This window comes from Pseudopipra pipra, chromosome 24 (assembly GCF_036250125.1).
Source record: "Pseudopipra pipra isolate bDixPip1 chromosome 24, bDixPip1.hap1, whole genome shotgun sequence".
Taxonomy (NCBI): Eukaryota; Metazoa; Chordata; class Aves; order Passeriformes; family Pipridae; genus Pseudopipra; species Pseudopipra pipra.
Window position 1 is genome coordinate 4,391,491 of NC_087572.1, and position 18,386 is coordinate 4,409,876.

An 18,386-nucleotide genomic window follows, 5' to 3' on the forward strand; every position below is an offset into this window, starting at 1 on the left:
CATTTAAGTAAGAAAAACCCCACGTTTATTGTTAAAAACAACAGAGCAGCAGCTCTGTAACACAGGGTTGATGATGCTAATTTAGCACTTGCAATGGATGGTGCTGGAAAGTGGCCTCTTTGCTCCTCCCCACCATTCCAGCAGCCACAGCAGCACTGCCAGTTCCCCAGGCCCTGCACTGGGCTTTAACCCTGACAAGTTCATTTCTGCACAGCTTAATCACTTCTTATTCTCTAGAGAAAGCTGCCAATTAAAGGCTAGTCAGAGATTTCTGTGATGTGCAGTGGCATCACTGAATTAATTTCCCACTTTATTAACTATTCTGTGTGTGAGTGCCTGCAAGACTGGAGAAACTTCTCACCTCCTGCTGCCTGCTCAGTAAAACCAGCAGCCTGGAGAGAAAAGGCTCCCTGGGCATGCTGCTCTAACAACAGGGCTGTCTCTCCCTGGCAATTACATTTAAGAAACTACTCTACTTTTTTTTTTTCCTCTTCCCATTTCAGTAATTTTTACTCCCAGGACTGGCTCCTTTGGGCAGGAGGGTGCAGGGACTAAATGCAGAGCACGGTCTGAAAATTGCTGCATTTAAGTCCCTCAGCAGAGACCAGAACTGGCTGCAGGGGCTGCTGGGGGCACAGGAAATGGTGATATGAGCAGAGAAGTGCCTTGCTGCACATTCCAGGGGCAGGGACAGATGTTTACAACCCCTCTTCCAACTGCAGGAAAAGCACAGAGGCCAATCCCTCCCGTGCAGAGGGATCTTGTAGTGCCTCCTGCTCCACAGGTCCATGGTAAGTACAGGAATTCTTGCTCCAGGGCTGTCAGTCTGGCAAATGACAGGGTTCATTTTATTGTTTGCTATTTTTAGGGTGAATGAGAACTTCCAAGGCCTGAAAACAGCACTGGTTTCCCTGTACGTTCTGTCCTTTCCCATTCACCAACATTCCCTTCGTTTACCAAACTCCAGTGCAGCAGAAAGAGATGTGGCTTCAGCTACTCCTTCACTTCCAGAAATTCCATCTAGGAAATCATGATACTGATTCCTTTTTCTTCCAGCTCGAAGGAAATGCTGGAAATCCTTCGAAGTTTTTAGCTTCTGAACTCAAACTCAATTCTAAATTACCAACCCCCATTCCATTCACTGAAGGAACTGTGAACCAATGCAAAATTCAGTGGCAAAAGGCACGAGCAACAATATTGTTCAGTCAGTAAAGAGTTCTGAGTGGAACCTGGAACTTGCAAATATGTAATTACGTGGAAGACACAGTTTTTTACAGGGTTTTTTTGGCCTGAGGCAGGAGAGAAATCTCACTTTCAACATACCAGGTGGTGTTGTCAGTGGGGTTCCAGTTTCCTGGCAGTAGCCCACAGGACGGATGTATGGGCTGCTCGTTTCACACCTGAATCAAAGAGGGAAAGTTGGCAGCAGTCACATTTAGAGCAAAAAAGAAAAGAAGGATTTCAAATGCTGCCTGATTTGCTGGGGGAGCAGATGCTTTCAGTGGGTGTGATCACGGTGTGGAACACGAGCATTACCTCGTTAGGGTGGGAATGCCAAGTTTTCCAGGCATGTGAGCTGCCCCCAAAGACAGGGAAATACAAAGAAAAATCATAAAATGGAGATCCTGGATGAAAGGGACCTTAAAGATCATCTAGTTCCAAATCCCTGCCACAGGCAGGGACACCTTCCACTAGCCCAGGTTGCTCCAAGCCCCCTCCAACCTGGCCTTGGACACTTCCAGGGATTCCAGGGGCAGCCACAGCTTCTCTGGGCAACCTGTGCCAGGGCCTCACCTCCCTCACAGGGAACAATTTCTCCCCAGTATCCCATCTAACCCTGCCCTCTGGCAGTGGGAAGCCATTCCCTGTGTCCTGTCCCTCCATCCCTTGTCCCAAGTCCCTCTCCAGCTCTCCTGGAGCCCCTTCAGGCACAAGGATGCTTCTTACCTCCAACACTTCCCAGACAACTCAGGGCCCCCCACACTGGTTCTACCCTGAGCTGCCCAGCACTCAACCAGGAGGGAAACTCCTGAGCAACTGTCTCTTTGGGAAAACCCAAAGGAATTATTCACACGCCTCGAAAACCATTTAAGATCCCAACTTTAGTGGCTACACTGGAAATACCAACGATTACCCTCAGTGGAAGAGCAAAACCAAGCCCAGTGTCCTTGCAGGTGTGTGTGAGAGACGGGATCTCTTTACCAGTAGTCGTAGCTCTCGTCCCAGTTATCGAAGTGGATCAGCAGCCGGTTGTCCACCACGTCTGTGATGGTGGCCACGCAGATCAGGGAGGGATTCTTCTTGTCCACTGCCTCCAGCTTCATTCCCAGACGAAACCCAGAGGGTGTGACAGGCTGAGGAACAGGACAACGGGGAAGGGAAATCAGCCACGCTGTTGGCCAAGCCTAATTCTCCTTATAAACTCGTTTGTAACCCCAAAACCCACAGGCTAAAACACACTGCAGTTACCAGCAAGAGGTTTGCAGGGAGGATTTCCCTGAGTTCTGGCAATGACTGTTTCTGTTGCCAAAAAAGAGCTGATGTGGCTCGAGAAACAGCATTTCCAGGTAAACCCACCCCCACAGAGTCCCAGGCTGAGACAGAAATGCCTTGCAGTGATGGGTGTGGCAGGTCCTGTCTCACTGGGGGAAAAGTTAAAGAGAGTCCTCAAGGAGAAGAAGAGACTCAGTGGGAAGCAGAGCAGAGCTGGGCCCTGATCCCACTGGAGTCAGTGCCTGTCCATCTGCAGTGTCCAATCCATCAGCCTTTGTGCCACTGGAGTGACACAGATGGCAGGGAGGGTGAGGCAGGGACTGAGGGGAACAACCACAAAGAAAGCCCCAGGGGGTGAAGGATGAAAAATGCTCCAGATCCACAGCCCCATAATGAATCCCATGGCACACATGAGCATGCTGCTGGAAACCAGAAATTATTTTGGAAATGATTAAATTAGGGGAAAGGGACACAAATATCCCGACTGCAGGGACACAGCAAAACAGACGGCTGTAATATATTTAATAAATGGTCCAGTAAATCTTTTCCTCCAGCGTTAAGGAGGAAGGGAAATACAAATTCTTTCTCTGGGAAGTCAGTGACTAGGGGAAGGAAGAAAAATTGTACTAGTTTTCCATCTTAAAAATAAATCACAGCAGGAAGCAGTTTGCATCTGATTGTACCACAGTTGTACCTCTGACATGAGCATATTAAAACCATGTAAATAATCTGGTCAAAATTCACTTAGCACCAGACCTATTGAAACACCTTCTATTCCACATCACCACTTACAGTGCTGAGGGTCTTAAAAAGGCTTTTTGGAGCTGCTTGAGCTTTGCAATTCTTCAGATAGGAAGTCCAATTAAATTCTCCCTCCTTGAAACCTGGGAAGAGAGAGATAAAAAAATTGTTCTACCTGGCCCCGGAACATTCCGACAGGCTTTTCAGAAATGGAAATTACCTGGGAAGAATATGAACTTTGCATGATAACTGCCCTGCTAAAATCTTCAGGGGATGTGCATTCCAGCTAAAGCATCTCTCTCTTTTTCCCTCTAATGGCCAATCATTAATCTCAACCTTCAGATGTTTCTGGGAAATCGAATGCAGGGAAGAAGCAAGTCCTGAACCCCAAGGAGACATCCAATACAGAGTTTCTAATTTGACTAACAACGTCACTCTCTGGGAACATCAAAAAGAAACTGTTTTGCTCTTTTGTGAGTCACTGTGTTAGTTACACCTCTTCCCTTTAGCCCCTCAGATCGAGTTCCATGCTGAAATCACACTAAAAATGAAACACGCAGAGCCAGGACAGCCAGTTCTTAGGAGAATTTATGGTTTCTTGTACACCACTCTATTTTTTTTTTCCATACCTTTAGGAGGGAGCAGCTTATGGCTTGTTTTTTCACACCAGCCCACAGGATGGATGTCTGAGGAATCAGCATTAGCCCAGAAGTCATAACACTCTGGATACCCATCAAAGTGCAGTCGCATCCTGTAGCCTTGGATCTGCAATGAGAGGAGCTCTGATTGCCAGAAAGGGTCATAAAGAACTTAAAGAAAATCACTAATCAACTGCATTGTTCTTTTCCATATTTATTCATTACAGGCAATTAAAAGGTTTGCTATTCTGAGCTACGATTGCAAAAATCTGACAGGAAGGATTTCAGGCAGAGACCCTCAACCACATCACAGCATTCCTTCACTGTCACCTGGAACTCCTAACCATTAATTAATTAATGTACTATTATTTTTATGTTTCTACTTTTTACTGGAAAAAACAAAAATCCTAAATGTACATGGGACTTTTGGAACCAAAGACAGGAAAAGCAACTACCTCAGCCACTGTGAGAACACAGAATCGAGAGGGGTGTTCAGGATCCAGCCCTTCCAATTTCATTCCAACTTTAAATCCATTCCGGCCTTGTGGGAATGATTGATACTGTGAGGGGGGAAGAAACATTTGCTTTCAATTCCTAGAGACAAAATCTATTGCAGAGCAGTCATTAGATGTACTCAAAGCTTCAAATGTTCAACTCAGAGAAGAAAATTCTAGCCCCAAGTGATTGCTGCTCGAAGAGACAGGTGCAGGTTCAGGGATCAATAATGGCATGATCACAGGATTTCAGATTTGTTATTCTAATGAATCTCTCAAAAACACTGAACCACGAGCCTGTTGCAATTAGCTGTGAACAAATCTTTGAGCAGATGCAGAAATGAGCTCTTCTCAAACACAAAAGAATCCCTTTCCCAGCCCAAAGCAGAAACAGAGGTGGGAAAGCTCAAATTACTTTGTCTGTCAGTCCAGACTCTCCCCAGAGGTAACCTGGCATCTTCAAATGCTGAAAGGGACAAGGTAGGTTTGATCTGGAGCCCAGTTACTCCAGAAAACATTTGTGGTTTTCAATCCAAACGAAACAAGTGAAGTGTAGTAAAGGTTTAAAATAAACCTGACCTGGGATTGTAAATGGCTTTTGACTCTCTGCAGGACCTGACCTTCCTGCTCAGCTCACTCTGGAAGGACCAACAGCCCTGGGCTTTGAGGAGCTCCCAGGGAGCTGAATGTTTAATGTGCAGGAGCAGCTTCCCCAGGGCTGCACTCACCTCTGCCACCTTCACTGAAGGGACACAGCTCCCTCCCTCCCTCCTGCCAGACACTCACGGAGTGAATCCACAACATTCCCAGGGCTGACTGACTCGAGTTTCCCACAGGGAAGGCTGGAAGGGCTGTTGTGCAGCCACAGGTACGTGACAGACATTAAGCTGTCCCTCTCCAGCAGCCCTTGGATGTTGCCTACCAGCCCATTTATCCAGAGCAAAGCCGATCCAAACAGTTGCTGTTTATTTGGGAGTCAGATCCAACCAGCATTTCTAATACCCTGGTTTGGGATGAGACTCCCAGGGCAGATGCCTCATTCCACAGGAACGTGTGAGGGTTTCTCTGCCTGTTTGCACCAAACCAACTCAGAAATGTTACTGCTGGCTTGAGGGTGGTCTCCAACCCCACCTCCACCGAGCCAGAAATCCTGCAGTGCCACCTGAGAAAAACAGAGCAAGGGAGTGGAAAAAGCTGCCAACCTCTCTGAACAGTTTGAGGGGAGCAGCTGGCATCTGTTCCTCTTCCAAGTAGGAAACCCAGTTCCATACCTTCTTCTTTCCAGGAAGCACTAATTAATCAAAAACAAAGAGGAAAATCAATGTTTCTCTCCGATGCTTCCCGCTTTTCTCCTCCTCTCTTCTCCTTCTCCTCCCACGTACACTCCAGCTGGTTTGCTGTGGCACCCCAAAGGAGGCAGTGTTACCCAACTTTTGAGGAAAAGGAGGAATTCCAGCAGTAGGAAAACCGTGCTCATTCCTCAGTGAATGAAAATTTGTCACAGGTCAAATGGATTGTGGCACCCATATTCCCTGGCAAGATGCCCATGGAAAGGTGCCAGTGGAAAGCCTGGACAAGGCAGAATAATTTAAAAATGTGGAAATTAATTCCTTCTCCTGGTATTTCACAGAGGAATAAAGGGTTAAATATAAACTAACAGACAGCACAGAGAGGCATATAACTGCAGCTGCAATAAACCTAAAATACAATAAATGAAAAACCAAGTGAATTTTCATTCAGTTCACAAGATTTTATATATATATATATATATATATATACACACACACATGTATTTATAGCCTTCTAATAACACAATGCATCTATTAGAGAGGCAGCTCTCAGATAATGAAAATAACTTGGATTCATTCTAGAACCACAGTTCATACACACAGAAAATTACATTTTCAATGTACATTAAACATCTCCCCCCAGTAACACACTAACTCATCTAAGGTATGTAACACATTTAAGTTGCAGTCTAGAATCAATCTCATTGTTTACAACTTATTTTCTCTTTAGCATTACAGGCTCTGGCTGTGAAGCTCTCCAAAGTCAATGGAAAGAAGATTCTTATTGTCTTCAGTGAGCTTTGGATCAGGTTGGCTCCTTCCAGATCCTCACACTGTGCCCATCATGCAGGGAAATCCAGGATATTCCCCCTAATACATCCCAGAAGCTGCCTGTGGTAAGAGGGTTATGTACCTAATAAGCTACTCTGAATGTGAAATGAGCTCTACTGTCCTTTCCTCTTCTGTTTATTATTATTATTATTATTATTATTATTATTATTATTATTATTATTCACTTTATAGTAGCTACTAAAAAAAAAAATCTATAAACATTAAAGAAAAGAGACTCTGAGCTTAGCTCACCTTGTTTTATTGGTTTAGTGTTTCTGCGGCTTTTCATATTATTTGATTTATTCTTCTCCTAGACACAGATACGTTAAAAAGAAGTTTAGCAAGGTTGGTTTTCCCTCCCTCTGATCATCTCACAATGCAGGTACAATAAGGATGGAACAGGTAACTACTAACAGGACTATTAGCCAGTATTATGTCTCTTGAATAACCCTGCAAGAACAGCAGTAGGGAATGCTACACAGATAACTTTGATCCTGCAGTATCCCAAAGTGCTTTACAAGTTATTTAATACATGCTCCTGGAGTTCACTTAAATGTGGCTGCAGAAGAGCAGCACAGGCCCAAAATCTCCATCACAATACAGAGGATTTGCTCTCTGCAGTGCAGGATTTGCTCCTCACGTCAGCAGCATTACTGTAACTCCGTTTTCCTTTCCCTTTCTCGTGTCCCTCCATGCCAGGGAATGGATAGAAGGGGAAAAAAGTCATTGCTGAAGGCCTGAAGGAAGCAGAAGCTTCAAGGAACTCCTGCCATGGATGAACCTCCCCCCCCAGACCACTTGGTTTCCCTGTGCCACACTCCAAGCCCAATTCCCAATTCTCATTCACGTTTCTTCTGTGTGCTTTTCACACTCAGGTTTGATTCCTCCCAGGGTGTCATTTCTCAAAACAAACCGAAAAAAAAAGCCAAATGTGCAAAGCAAAGCAAAAGTGCCACCAGACACGCCCCAGAAGGGACAGGGGGGCAGTTCCTAAAGAGGAGAAGGAGAAGGGGGAAGAGAGAGATTTCAAGGACTTCTGAAAACATCCATCCCCTAAAACATCTCACCCACGTCACAGGGAAAAGCTGAGCAAGGAGATGAGTTAAACTGCTCATGACATCAGAGGCTGCAGCTCGAGTACCCACCAACACCTCCACAAGTGGCTCAGCTGTACAGAACCATGGGTGATATGTGAATATAAATGAAATGGCTCAGAGACACACTGCACGGGCAGGGGCAGAGCACAGGGTTGCACAAAGGGTCCTTAACTTCAGGAAAGTTAAGGAAAGATCAGCTCAGGACTGAGTAACTTCTATTTATCCACCACTAATACAGGTTTCTGGTTGAGCATTCTCACAGTGTACATGCAGGTACCTGATAAAACCCAACCAAACCCTGTGGTCTGGCACTAATCTTCAATATCACAAAACAGGACTTGACTGAGAGAAGGTATTTTGGAGGCCTGTGGTTTTATTACTGTGAAATAGAGCTGGTGTACAGGGCTGTAACTACCCCTGGAAAGTTACAGTCTGAAAGCCTGACTTTCACTTCACATGAGCTATTCCCTGACCCCTGCAATTCCTCAGAGCAGGTATTCCCATCACTGGTGTAAATCAGGATCAGCCCCAGACCATTCCCTGGGTACAGAACAACCTCCCTCAGCTCAGTTTGCTCTGCTCAAGGAACTCTGAGACAAACAACTGCCCCTGCCTTTCACAGCTCCCTTTAAAGCAAGGACATGCAGCCTCGTTTACCTCATCCTCATATGCATTTTCCTCCTCATCCTCCGAATCCAGAGGGAGTCTCCTCTTCCTCCGGAGCCGTCTGACAGGTCTGCCAGCCTCAGCCACCTGACAGCCACTGCTGGTAGGAACATTTCTATTATTTCCCCTGTTTCTGCCATCACCTGGAATGTCTCTGACAAGCATTAAACATCCAACATTGAAAACAAAACCGAATTAAAAGTGCAACACCCCTGCAGTGTCTCTGTGCCTCTGGGGAAGAAGGAGGAGGCCTGGACTGAGAGCCTGAAGAAGTGTCTGCAGGATTTGCTGGATACAGAACAGTAGCACTTGCTCTCAGGAGTTCATTCTACTCACAGCAACACTTTTCTCTGTCACAATGTTCACTTTAAACATTTTTAAACAAAACCCAGGAAAAATCTGAGGTTTCTTTACCTGTCCCTGTGCTGCTGGGAGCCTGTCTGAGTACAAAACTTCCCATTCTCAAAGCAATCCATTTGCTCACAGGTTTGGGATTCCGAGTAGGACACGCCTGGTCTGGGCACTGTGGAAGCAAAAAACAAGACAACTATTAAATTAAAATGTTAAAACATGTTTAATTACGTAATTAGTTCTGTCAAAGTCCTTTACAAACTTTCACTGAGTGACTCTCAGAATCCCATGGAGAGGGGTGTAATTATTAGCTGTGTGCTGACCCACCACCTCAGCAGAGAAAAACCCCTTTTATCTGTAATATTTTAATTTTGAAGAAACCCTGCCCCCTGTAAAAGTGACAAAGGAAGATAGAATCTTAAAGCTATAACCAGGACACAGTTACAAATCTCATAATATTTCTTTATTCTTAGTAACCCTTTAACTGGAAAGACAAATGTCAAACAAGTCCATCTTGTTTCGATGCTTTTAATACAGCTGGCTAAGTTTAAAAGCTTCTGCTTTTATATATATTTTGTACATATGAAAATCCTTCATAGGCAGCCCCTAAAAACAGCACATTATTGATGGGAGAATAGAAACAATCATTTCTATACCTAGCAAGAGATATATATGGATCTTTCATCTGGATGAGAGCATGAAAATGTAAGGAATAACTCCAATATATGACATATATTTACTTTCTCCTGAGCTCTTCCTAACGCAAATTAATTTGTATTTGATATTTTAACAAAACCCCAGGCATCTGCACTGTCCTGATGGATAATTTGCTCCAGTAATCTGACATTCAAATCATGCACGGGGGCTTCTGTGTGTACATTTTCCCTGCTCTGCATCAGTGGCACCACTCGGTGTGCACTGGTTTGATCAATCCAGTTTTTAATGCACCATTAAACACCTGAAAAGAAGAAAAAAAGAAAAACCACAAAGCACCACTCACAACCCAGATTTGAGATATGAGTCACCTGGCTTTTTATTTAAAGCCTTTCTCAGTCTCCTCACCAGCACTTGGACTAATCCTGATAAGCCAAGTGATGTTTTTCATTGATATTTCATTGCTCTCCAAGGTCCAATATGGATGTTGGATTGTCCTTGCTGGAACTGGGCACTCACTGCCCATGAACAGTCCACACATTCCTGTATCACAACCTAAAGTCTCTCCATGCCCTCAGGGACCAACGATTCCAGGCAGGGAAAAGACAAACCAGGGAAGACTTGCAAGAACCAAGAGCTCTGATGTTCAAATCTGTCCAACAAACACAACTCTATTTATCACAGTTACTTCCCTAAAATCCCAGCACAAGCAGGACCCCCCCAGGGGCACATTCCACAGGAATTTGTCCTGTGTGACCCCCAGCTGGAGCTGGATGGGCTCGAAAGCCCTCAGAGCAGGGTGACAGCTGTGCTGCATCAACACTGCAAACATCTGGAGCTGCCAGGGGCCACAAGTGGCTCTCAACCCATCTTCAATGACACTTGTTCTGGTGGGAAATGAATGTCCCAGAGGAGCAGAGGAATGTGGGACAGGCAGAGGGAATATTGCTGAAGAACAGTGACACTGAGGAATAACCTGCTCTGCTTTGTTTGGCACCCATCCCCTGCACACACACACACACACAGAGAGGAAATCCAGATACAGAACAAGAAAACCTCTCCAGACACACACAGGGCAGCAATGGAAAAGGAATGATACGTGGCAGACTTCAGAGAGTCTTCCTTTGAGCTTAAAAAACTCCCTAGGCTATGCAGGAACACTTCACTGGCGCAGATAAAATCATTAAAGTGTGTTAAATAGTGTCAATATGCAACTTTTATTAGTCCTGACCTGCAAATGCGACCGGGCACCAGAAAAAAAAAATAATAAATTTTAAATTAAAAAACCACCTTTCTGATGAGCAAATAGCTGCAAGGATTACTCATTCCTTGATCTTCTTCACTATCTGCAGTATGGAGCTACTGAACTCCGGAATGAAAGAGGCAAGTCAAAGGTGGCTGCATTTGCAAGCTCTGCTCCAAAGCTTTTATTCCAAGCACTTCATTAGTCTGAGATCTTCCCTCAGCCATCCGTGCTTTGCTCAAACCTGCTGAACTCAGTTTAAAAGCATCTGCTTCACCTCTGAGGAAGAGCTCCTCGATGAGTTGAGAAGCACCATCCTCCTCCTACTCCTGCCTGCTTCCTGGGCTTGGGATCCTGCCTCCAGCACCCTATCAAAGCCTTATCCCAAACATTCTTCCTCCTCTTTCCTCTTCTTTATCTAAAGCCTGTATTTCTTAAAGCTTCAAAGACGCTGGACTTGCTTCTAGAAGGCTCACTCACTTCCTCCTCTGCAGCCCTGAAGACACAGAACACCACTTTCATTTCAGCACAGAGAGAAACAATCTGGTTTGAAGGAACAAGAATTCTAAGGGGACTCAGTTTCCTGGAGGATTCACTCCCCTCAATCACCAGGAGAGCAGCAGCATCCCAGTGCACATCCCAGGGATGGGATGACTGGGATGACTGGGACAGCTCAGTACCATGGGCAGAGGGGCAGTGGAAGGAGCAGATCCAGAGCTCCACGTGCTTGTTCTGCAGCAGAGTTTGTCCAGGAGCCAATGTCACCATGCAGGAGCAGGGGAATTTTTGGGATAGTGACACTCCTGCACATGAATCAACAGTTCTGATTCTGCCCAAACCAGCAGAGACAGAGGCTGGTGCTTCCTCCTGCAATAACCTGATGATGTAACCCCAGCCAGGTGAGCTGGGCAAGTCCAGCCCCAAAACACATATAAATTAACATCAAAAAACCAACCAGAATCTTTATTAACAGTCTCTGATCTGAGGCCTGGCTGAACACAGAGGCAACCTACAGTTTCATCCTGAGGTTCTTCAAGGCAATATCCCTCATTCCTAAATTCTGGAATTGCACAACTGTTACTGTCAGCACTGCATCTTCCTTTACACAGCAGAGCAGATTTGATAATATAAAATCCACACAATCCCACAGAAATAATCTGTCCTTCCTGAGATATTTTTGAAACAAATTGAGGAAAAAGATATTTCATCGTGTACGCAAGAAATGGAACAGAGCAGGAAGAGAGGGGGGGTAAAAAGGATTAAACAGCAAAACCAAAAAATAAGTATTTGGCATCTTAAAGTGGCTCCCTGGGCAGCCAGTTACCGTGTTCCAGCTGGACATTCCTACCAGACCCATCAACAGAGGTAATCAGGGCTCTTATACCTGGTCATTTAATATAAATCAACACAATGTTTCTTGGTGCCTTTCAGTCTAATAAATAATGTGGTGCTTTGCTGATTCTCTGCTATTATGAGGAATCAATAAAAGTGAAGCTGTTTCTGTGAAGGAACGTTACTGCTGGTTAAGAGGCAAAACACTTCAGATGTTTAAGGAGCAGGAGGGTAATGATTTGGGTTAAATACAGGGCAAAAGTTAGCAAAATAATAATCCAAAGGAGTCAGTGGATCCAATTCCATGGAGGAGGAGAAGGAGAAGAGGAAGATTATCAACACCTGCAGGAGGTGGGGGGTCTGGTTCTGAGTGCCTGATGTGGTACCAACAATCTGATTTTTCAGAGCTCTCGAGCCCCTTCAAGTCCAATTTATTTCACTTCAAATTGCTCTTTTCCTCCCCAAGGCTGAGAATTGCAGCTTTGAGGGCAATTCCATGTCTTCGTTTCCAGCCATCGGGAGCACAATGGAAGGGAACAGCTGAAGGTCATTTGGGAACCACTCCACACACATTCACCCCCTAACACTGAACCCCACCTCTGTGGCTATCAGACCTTGGGTGTGATTCACACCAGAGCTGTCATTGTACCATGAACACATAAGATAGAGCTGCCAAAAACCAACCACTGATGGGAACAGAACGTAAAGACTCAACCCCACAGCCTGAGAAAATTCATCTTCCAGAGGAAATGTCTTTCTCATGCTGGATTGAATTTACTGGGCTTTGTTTTCTGAGTATTTTGGGTGGACATTTCTGAGAATCAGGGAGATCAGGCCCATAACTTCTATTAGCAGAAAACAATCACTTAAAACACTTCCTGCCTGTAGAAATCAATTGAGCAAGAAATGAGAAGGAGAGAGGGAATATCACCAGGCTTTCAGAAACATTACTAACATTTCACCACTTCCTTGGTAATGCCAGGCCAGTTGCTTAAAACAAAGTCTTTTCTCTGCACAATTTCTAGTTGCAAACTGTAGAATATATTGCAAATATTCTGTGCTGCCACAGGCTTGGTGGCCACTCATGTCCTGTGTCCTTGTTTCTCACTTGTATGTTGTTACCAGGTAAGGTACCAATCCAGTCTAGAAAGTTGGAGGATTTACTTCACACTGCAGAACTGTCAAAAATCACAGTGCAGAATAGAATCTTGAACTTAACCAGAGAAGACTTGATACAATAATGAGTCTTTTTCATTCCTGTATTTTATAAATCCACTACGACCCATAGGAAAATATAATAAAGTAATTACTTTTCTTATATGCTCCCTATCAGTAAAATCTACAATAAAATCAGATACTCCAATAAAAGGAAGCAAATGGTGCAATTAAGAGAGAGACCAGAAACTAACCTGAAACATTTTGAGGAGCCACAGTCAGGCCCAAATGTTCCTCATTTGTCCCAATTTCTTTTCATCTTTAACATTTTAAGGCTCAGAGACATTAAGGCAAACGAAGATACAACAAAACTGAGATGAGTCGTTCAGTCCCGAGCTGCAGATTCTGATTTATGAAATGATAAATGACTGCCAGGTTGGCAGAGATAATGGGGATTAATTAATATGCTCCCACCCAGACCTCTGTGCTTTATCTTTAGACAGGGAATTCACAGGCAGAGGTCAGGAATACTCAGGTTTTTGATCTCATTTCTGCCCCTGAGCCAGTGCAGCCTTGGGAAAACGCTTCATCATTCCTGCAGAAAACCAGCTTTGGCTTTTAACATCCACCTTGCCTTGGTTAGGAGACCAAAAATAAATAAAGAAAAAAGGCACAAATTCACACAAACAAACAAAGTGTGAGATAAATGGGTGGATGGGGGTTCACTCTATTTCTCTGAACACCATCGGAACTAATGGGAAGACAAACATTCCAACAGAAATCCCATTTCAGGCACTACCAGGTTGATTTCCAATGACATGAGGATTTCAGTGTCTCTCTGTGAGGGTAAATGTGAGAAACACAACGGTGCAATAAACCCAAAGACTGTAAATCAAGTAATAACACGAAGTTTGCAGCCCTTCTGGCTGAGCTTCCAAGGACCACGAGGCAAAATTCCACGCGAGAAGCAGCTGGCGTGGAGAGAACCACCTGATCCTGGGCTGTTCTGGGAAAAACCGACTTACAAAGAAACTTCCTTCCCCAAAACAGAGAGGGGCACTGGGCAAAGCTGGTCTTTTCCTCAGAGCACTCAGAGCTGGCACTGGGAGCTCTGTGCATCCCCAGTGTCCCGGGAGCTCCGGCAGCAGCGGCTGCCACCCGACGTGTCACATCTGCCAGGCACTGCTGTGATGTGAGTGAGGGGCAGAACTGCAATTTAAACAGAAACACACAAAAAACCCCTCATGGCTTCTTGCAGCAGAACAAATCTGGTCTCAGGAGCTGCTTCCAACACTTCCCAGCTCAGACACAACCACCTTTGCTGTGACGGTGACTGATGATTCTTTACTCACCCATCAGAACCTTCCGCTCACCTCGGGCAAGTGACATTTTGCAAGGCTGAACTAATACCATTACCAAAAAAAACCAGCCTCACCTGCAGGAACCTCATCAGTCAGGGACTGAAATGAACTTTCAGAGCCTGCAATGGAATTGTGGGGGTGCCTCAAGTGTCAGTAGCCACTGGCAAGCATTTAAGGGCGTGCTGAGGCTTAAAGTGCTTTCACTGCCCGTGTCAGTGAAGGGGGAAAAGAGATAAAATTCAGAACTGAGGAATCCCGACATCCACCCACTGCACCTCCTACCAATTTTTGTAATGACAAATCAAGGAAAATATTGCTCAAAATATTGAAAGATTAGAGGGAGAAAATGGTCTAAGAATGGAGAGGGATGCCTTTGGGGTGGGACGGGCTGCTGAGGACAAGCAAACACGTTCTGTCAGTTCTGCCACTGGGCTGCAAGATAAACTCCTTTGGTTTTCAGGAGTTTGCAGTGCTGTTGATTTGTCACAGCACAGCCCTTCCAAGCCTGCCCTAAGCACATGCTAACACAGGAATTATGGTGTGCTGGGAGACAGACACAGTGGCAATGCGACCTCAGTCAGTTCCTAAGGTCAGACAGCAACACTGGGAGTTCACCCCAAACCAGCAGCTCAGCCCAGTATTAAGTCCAAACCCACCGTAGCCCATAAGCTGCTCTCTCTTGGTTTCCAAAGTAGAATCATGGAATCCTGGAATGGGCTGGTTTGGATGGGATCTTAAAACTCATCCAGTCCCACCCCCCTGCCATGGGCAGGGACACCTCCCACTACCCCAGGTTGCTCCAAGCCCTGTCCAACCTGGCCTTGGACACTTCCAGGGATCCAGGGGCAGCCACAGCTTCTCTGGGCAACCTGTGCCAGGGCCTCCCCACCCTCACAGGAAGAATTCCTTCCCAATATCCCCTCTAAGCTGCCCTCTGTCAGTGGGAAGCCATTCCCCTTTATCCTGTCAGTCCAGGCCCTTAAAAAATCTCTCTCCATCTTTCTTGCAGGCCCTCTCCAGGCTCTGGAAGGCTGCAATTAGGTCACCCTCAAACTTCTCTTCTCCAGGCTGAACAATCCCAGTTCTCTCAGCCTTTCAAAAGGTTTAAAAGCTACAGCATAAATAGGGTTGTCAAAACAAATCCTGTGTGATTCATGAACACAACATCTACCTGTTTGCTTAGCTCTACCCTGCATTTATCCCATCACTTCGCTGGATTCAATCAGAAATTAAAAAAAACCACCACAAAACAAACAGATGAGCCACAAGATGCTAAACCTGGTAATAAAACACCAATTCCTCGGGGAGGGAAATATTTTACCAATAAATTGAAGCATTCTCTGGAAAGTAATCTGCCAAATTCAGCAAAGCACATCTGCCCTCACACCTCACCTGTGGAGCACAGTGAGTGCTGCTAATTAGGAGAAACGGGGTTTGGAGGGAACTCGTTTGCTTTGGCTGCTAATTGATTCCACGTGTCAGAGCCCTCCTTAACAAGGAGATAGTTGCTCATTTTCCCCCCAGTTTCTAATCCAAGTTTTCATCCCACTTTGCCACCTTCTTCCTGCTCCTCCACCCAAGCAGCACACATGGAGGGCTTGAGAAAAGGCTGAAATAGATTAAAAATTATATAAACTATGGGAGAAAGGGAACAGTGTTTGTGGGGGGGGGGAGAAAAACCAACACTGCAACTCAGGAACCTTATTATTTCAGAGAAAGACTGTAAAAGTCCAGAGTAACCAGTTCTCTGAGTCAGTCTGGCTTTGACCCAGTCTAACCATGTTTTTTCCTGATATTCAAACTATGCAACTCTGATAATAATAATAAAAATAAAATGGGATTTAAGCCTCCAAAGTGCTTTACTGTGCAGAGGTGAGGCATGGACTGGCACATGGACACTCCACGCCCTCATCCACATCCCCATCACCACGTCTCTGACAACACTCATGGTGGGATTCTTGGTATGTCCCGTGTTGGACCCGATGATCCTTGCGGGTCCCTTGCAGCTCAGGATATTCCATGAGTCTGTGATGTGCATCATCACCCTAAAGGAATCTGATCCCATGTCCCAGTGTCGCTGCACATCTCACCTCCCAAAAAATATCAGCACTCACATGGAAAAGGACAAGGTGTTTATACTGAGGCTTCACCCTCAAATTTATATCTCCCACCACCAATGGAATATATTGTTAAATGCAGAAGTGTTTAGACTAAAAGCTTTGCATGAAAATGTAAGTGAGATAAGGGAGAGCGAGACCTTCTCCTGCAGATAAACCAACAAAATTTTAAGCACGTTATAAAGCAAAATTGCAGATGCTGCTTTAAATAAATTGTAGATGCTACTTTTCATAATCAACCTAAAGCCTTAAAATTTGAGTAAATAGAGAACTGGTGGTAAAAACTGCAGACAAACAGCATGGCTGGGGCAAGGAAAACGGCCCCTGAGGGGTCAGTGGGTCAGGAATGGTCTGCAGGGCACATCTGGCTGTAACAGCTCACCCTCATAATGGCAATAAAACCCCCAAAGACAACATAAATTAACTCTGGCCAGGAATAAACAGAGCTGGCCCTGTACAACCTGCCCACAGTTGCACCCAGTTGTCCTCAAGCAGCTCCAATTCGGCTCCATTTCCACCCCGGCACCCACCAGGAATTACAATTCATTTCACACGCGTTCAGCTTTAATGGGATTATTTGCAGTGTGAGGCGCAATCAATTTTAGGGCAAAATCTGTGCACAGAGGCCAAAAATGTCCTCTGTTTTAATTGCATCTGTAATTACTTTATAAGACTACAATCCAGCAAAGTACCCCGGGGACTCCTATTAATCATTATTACATATCTTACATTGCCGAGCAGGAATACTCGCTGAGGAAAAGACTGTTCCCATCCTCAAAAATATGGAATTTAAATAGATTATGGATCATAAAGTGGGAAGCAAACCACCGACGAGACCATGATGGACTGTTCCTAATTGCTGTGTGGGAAAAAAAAGTTCGAAGCACCCAATACCCGTTTTTCCCTTCTTTTACTTCTGTTTTATTATATATTAAAAAAAACCCCACAAACCAGAAAGGTCTTTTACAACTTGGCACAAAATATCAGAGCTCTTTATCCCTTAATCCCAATTACAGGCCAATGCGCGTTTGGTTTTGTTCCTTTATAAACTAGTCAGGGCGGTAATTGAATAAATCGAATGTTTTCACATTGAAAATCTAATCCGCCTCCTTGTGGCACCAGGAGTCCATCAAACTGTCCCAAATCCCTTTCTCCTGACCCCAAACATCCCCCAGATTGTCCCGCACCGATCCCAACCTGCAGAGGGTCGATACTTTTGGAGGATTATATTTATCCCTCTGTTTATTTGCCACCGACTTTTCCCTCCGCTCCCAAAATCCCGGTTCCATCAATTCTACTCTTCCTATTCGCTGCCAGAAAGTTTGATGTTGTTTCGGCCTTTTTTTTTTTTTCCTTCCATGTAAAATCTCTTCCAACTTAAATGTTTCTGGGGTTTGGGTGTTGGAAAGTCTACAAGAACTCTTTCTACCGCGCTGGATTTATATATTTGTTAGTACTTTGGAGTTGTCACACTCCCGAGGAAGTTTCACCAGCGCCGCGATAACCCCGATTTTCCCCACCGCCTTCCCCCCCCCCTCCCTTTTTCCGCCAAAAAACCCGGGCAAAACCAAACCCCAGAAAGCGTGGGCATTTTACGATTTATTTTATTAAACTAAAACCCGCGTTTTTCGCTCGGTTTGGGGGGGGTTTTGCGGGGGGTTTGAAGGCTCTCTCCGCGCCCCGCGGGGCCGCGGGCTGAGCGAGCCCTGAGGCGGCAGCACCGCCGCCATTTCCCCTCGCGGCGTCCCCCCTTCGCCCCCCCCCCAAGATGGCGGCGCCCCCCGGGCCCCGCGGGCCCCCCGCACTCACCGGCCGGTCCCGGCCCGGCCCCGCCGCCGCTCCGGGGCCTCCTCGCGGTGCAGCTCCGGCAGCGCTGGAGCCCCCCGGGCCCGCCGGGCGGGGAGCGCATGCGCTGGGAACGGGA

At 45.5% G+C, this 18,386-nt stretch overlaps 1 protein-coding gene across 6 annotated transcripts in view; it reads right to left on the bottom strand.

Annotated features, from left to right (window-relative positions):
• LOC135402211 (lethal(3)malignant brain tumor-like protein 3) overlaps positions 1–18,386 on the bottom strand; it is a 40,934-nt gene extending 22,548 nt beyond the window's left edge. For 3 of the 6 annotated variants that reach the window (XM_064635146.1, XM_064635145.1, XM_064635143.1), the window contains exons 1-10: positions 18,272–18,386; positions 8,664–8,772; positions 8,241–8,349; positions 6,739–6,796; positions 5,569–5,657; positions 4,328–4,432; positions 3,864–3,999; positions 3,286–3,377; positions 2,203–2,354; positions 1,324–1,400 (exon numbers count right to left, since the gene is read on the bottom strand). In XM_064635146.1, coding sequence (XP_064491216.1) covers positions 1,324–1,400; positions 2,203–2,354; positions 3,286–3,377; positions 3,864–3,999; positions 4,328–4,432; positions 5,569–5,657; positions 6,739–6,796; positions 8,241–8,349; positions 8,664–8,772; positions 18,272–18,371 — 1,027 coding nt within the window. In that variant the 5' untranslated portion in view covers positions 18,372–18,386. Of the gene's footprint in view, positions 1–1,323; positions 1,401–2,202; positions 2,355–3,285; positions 3,378–3,863; positions 4,000–4,327; positions 4,433–5,568; positions 5,658–6,738; positions 6,797–8,240; positions 8,350–8,663; positions 8,773–18,271 lie in introns of those variants that run through there. The other 3 variants (XM_064635144.1, XM_064635147.1, XM_064635148.1) reach the window with 3 other exon arrangements.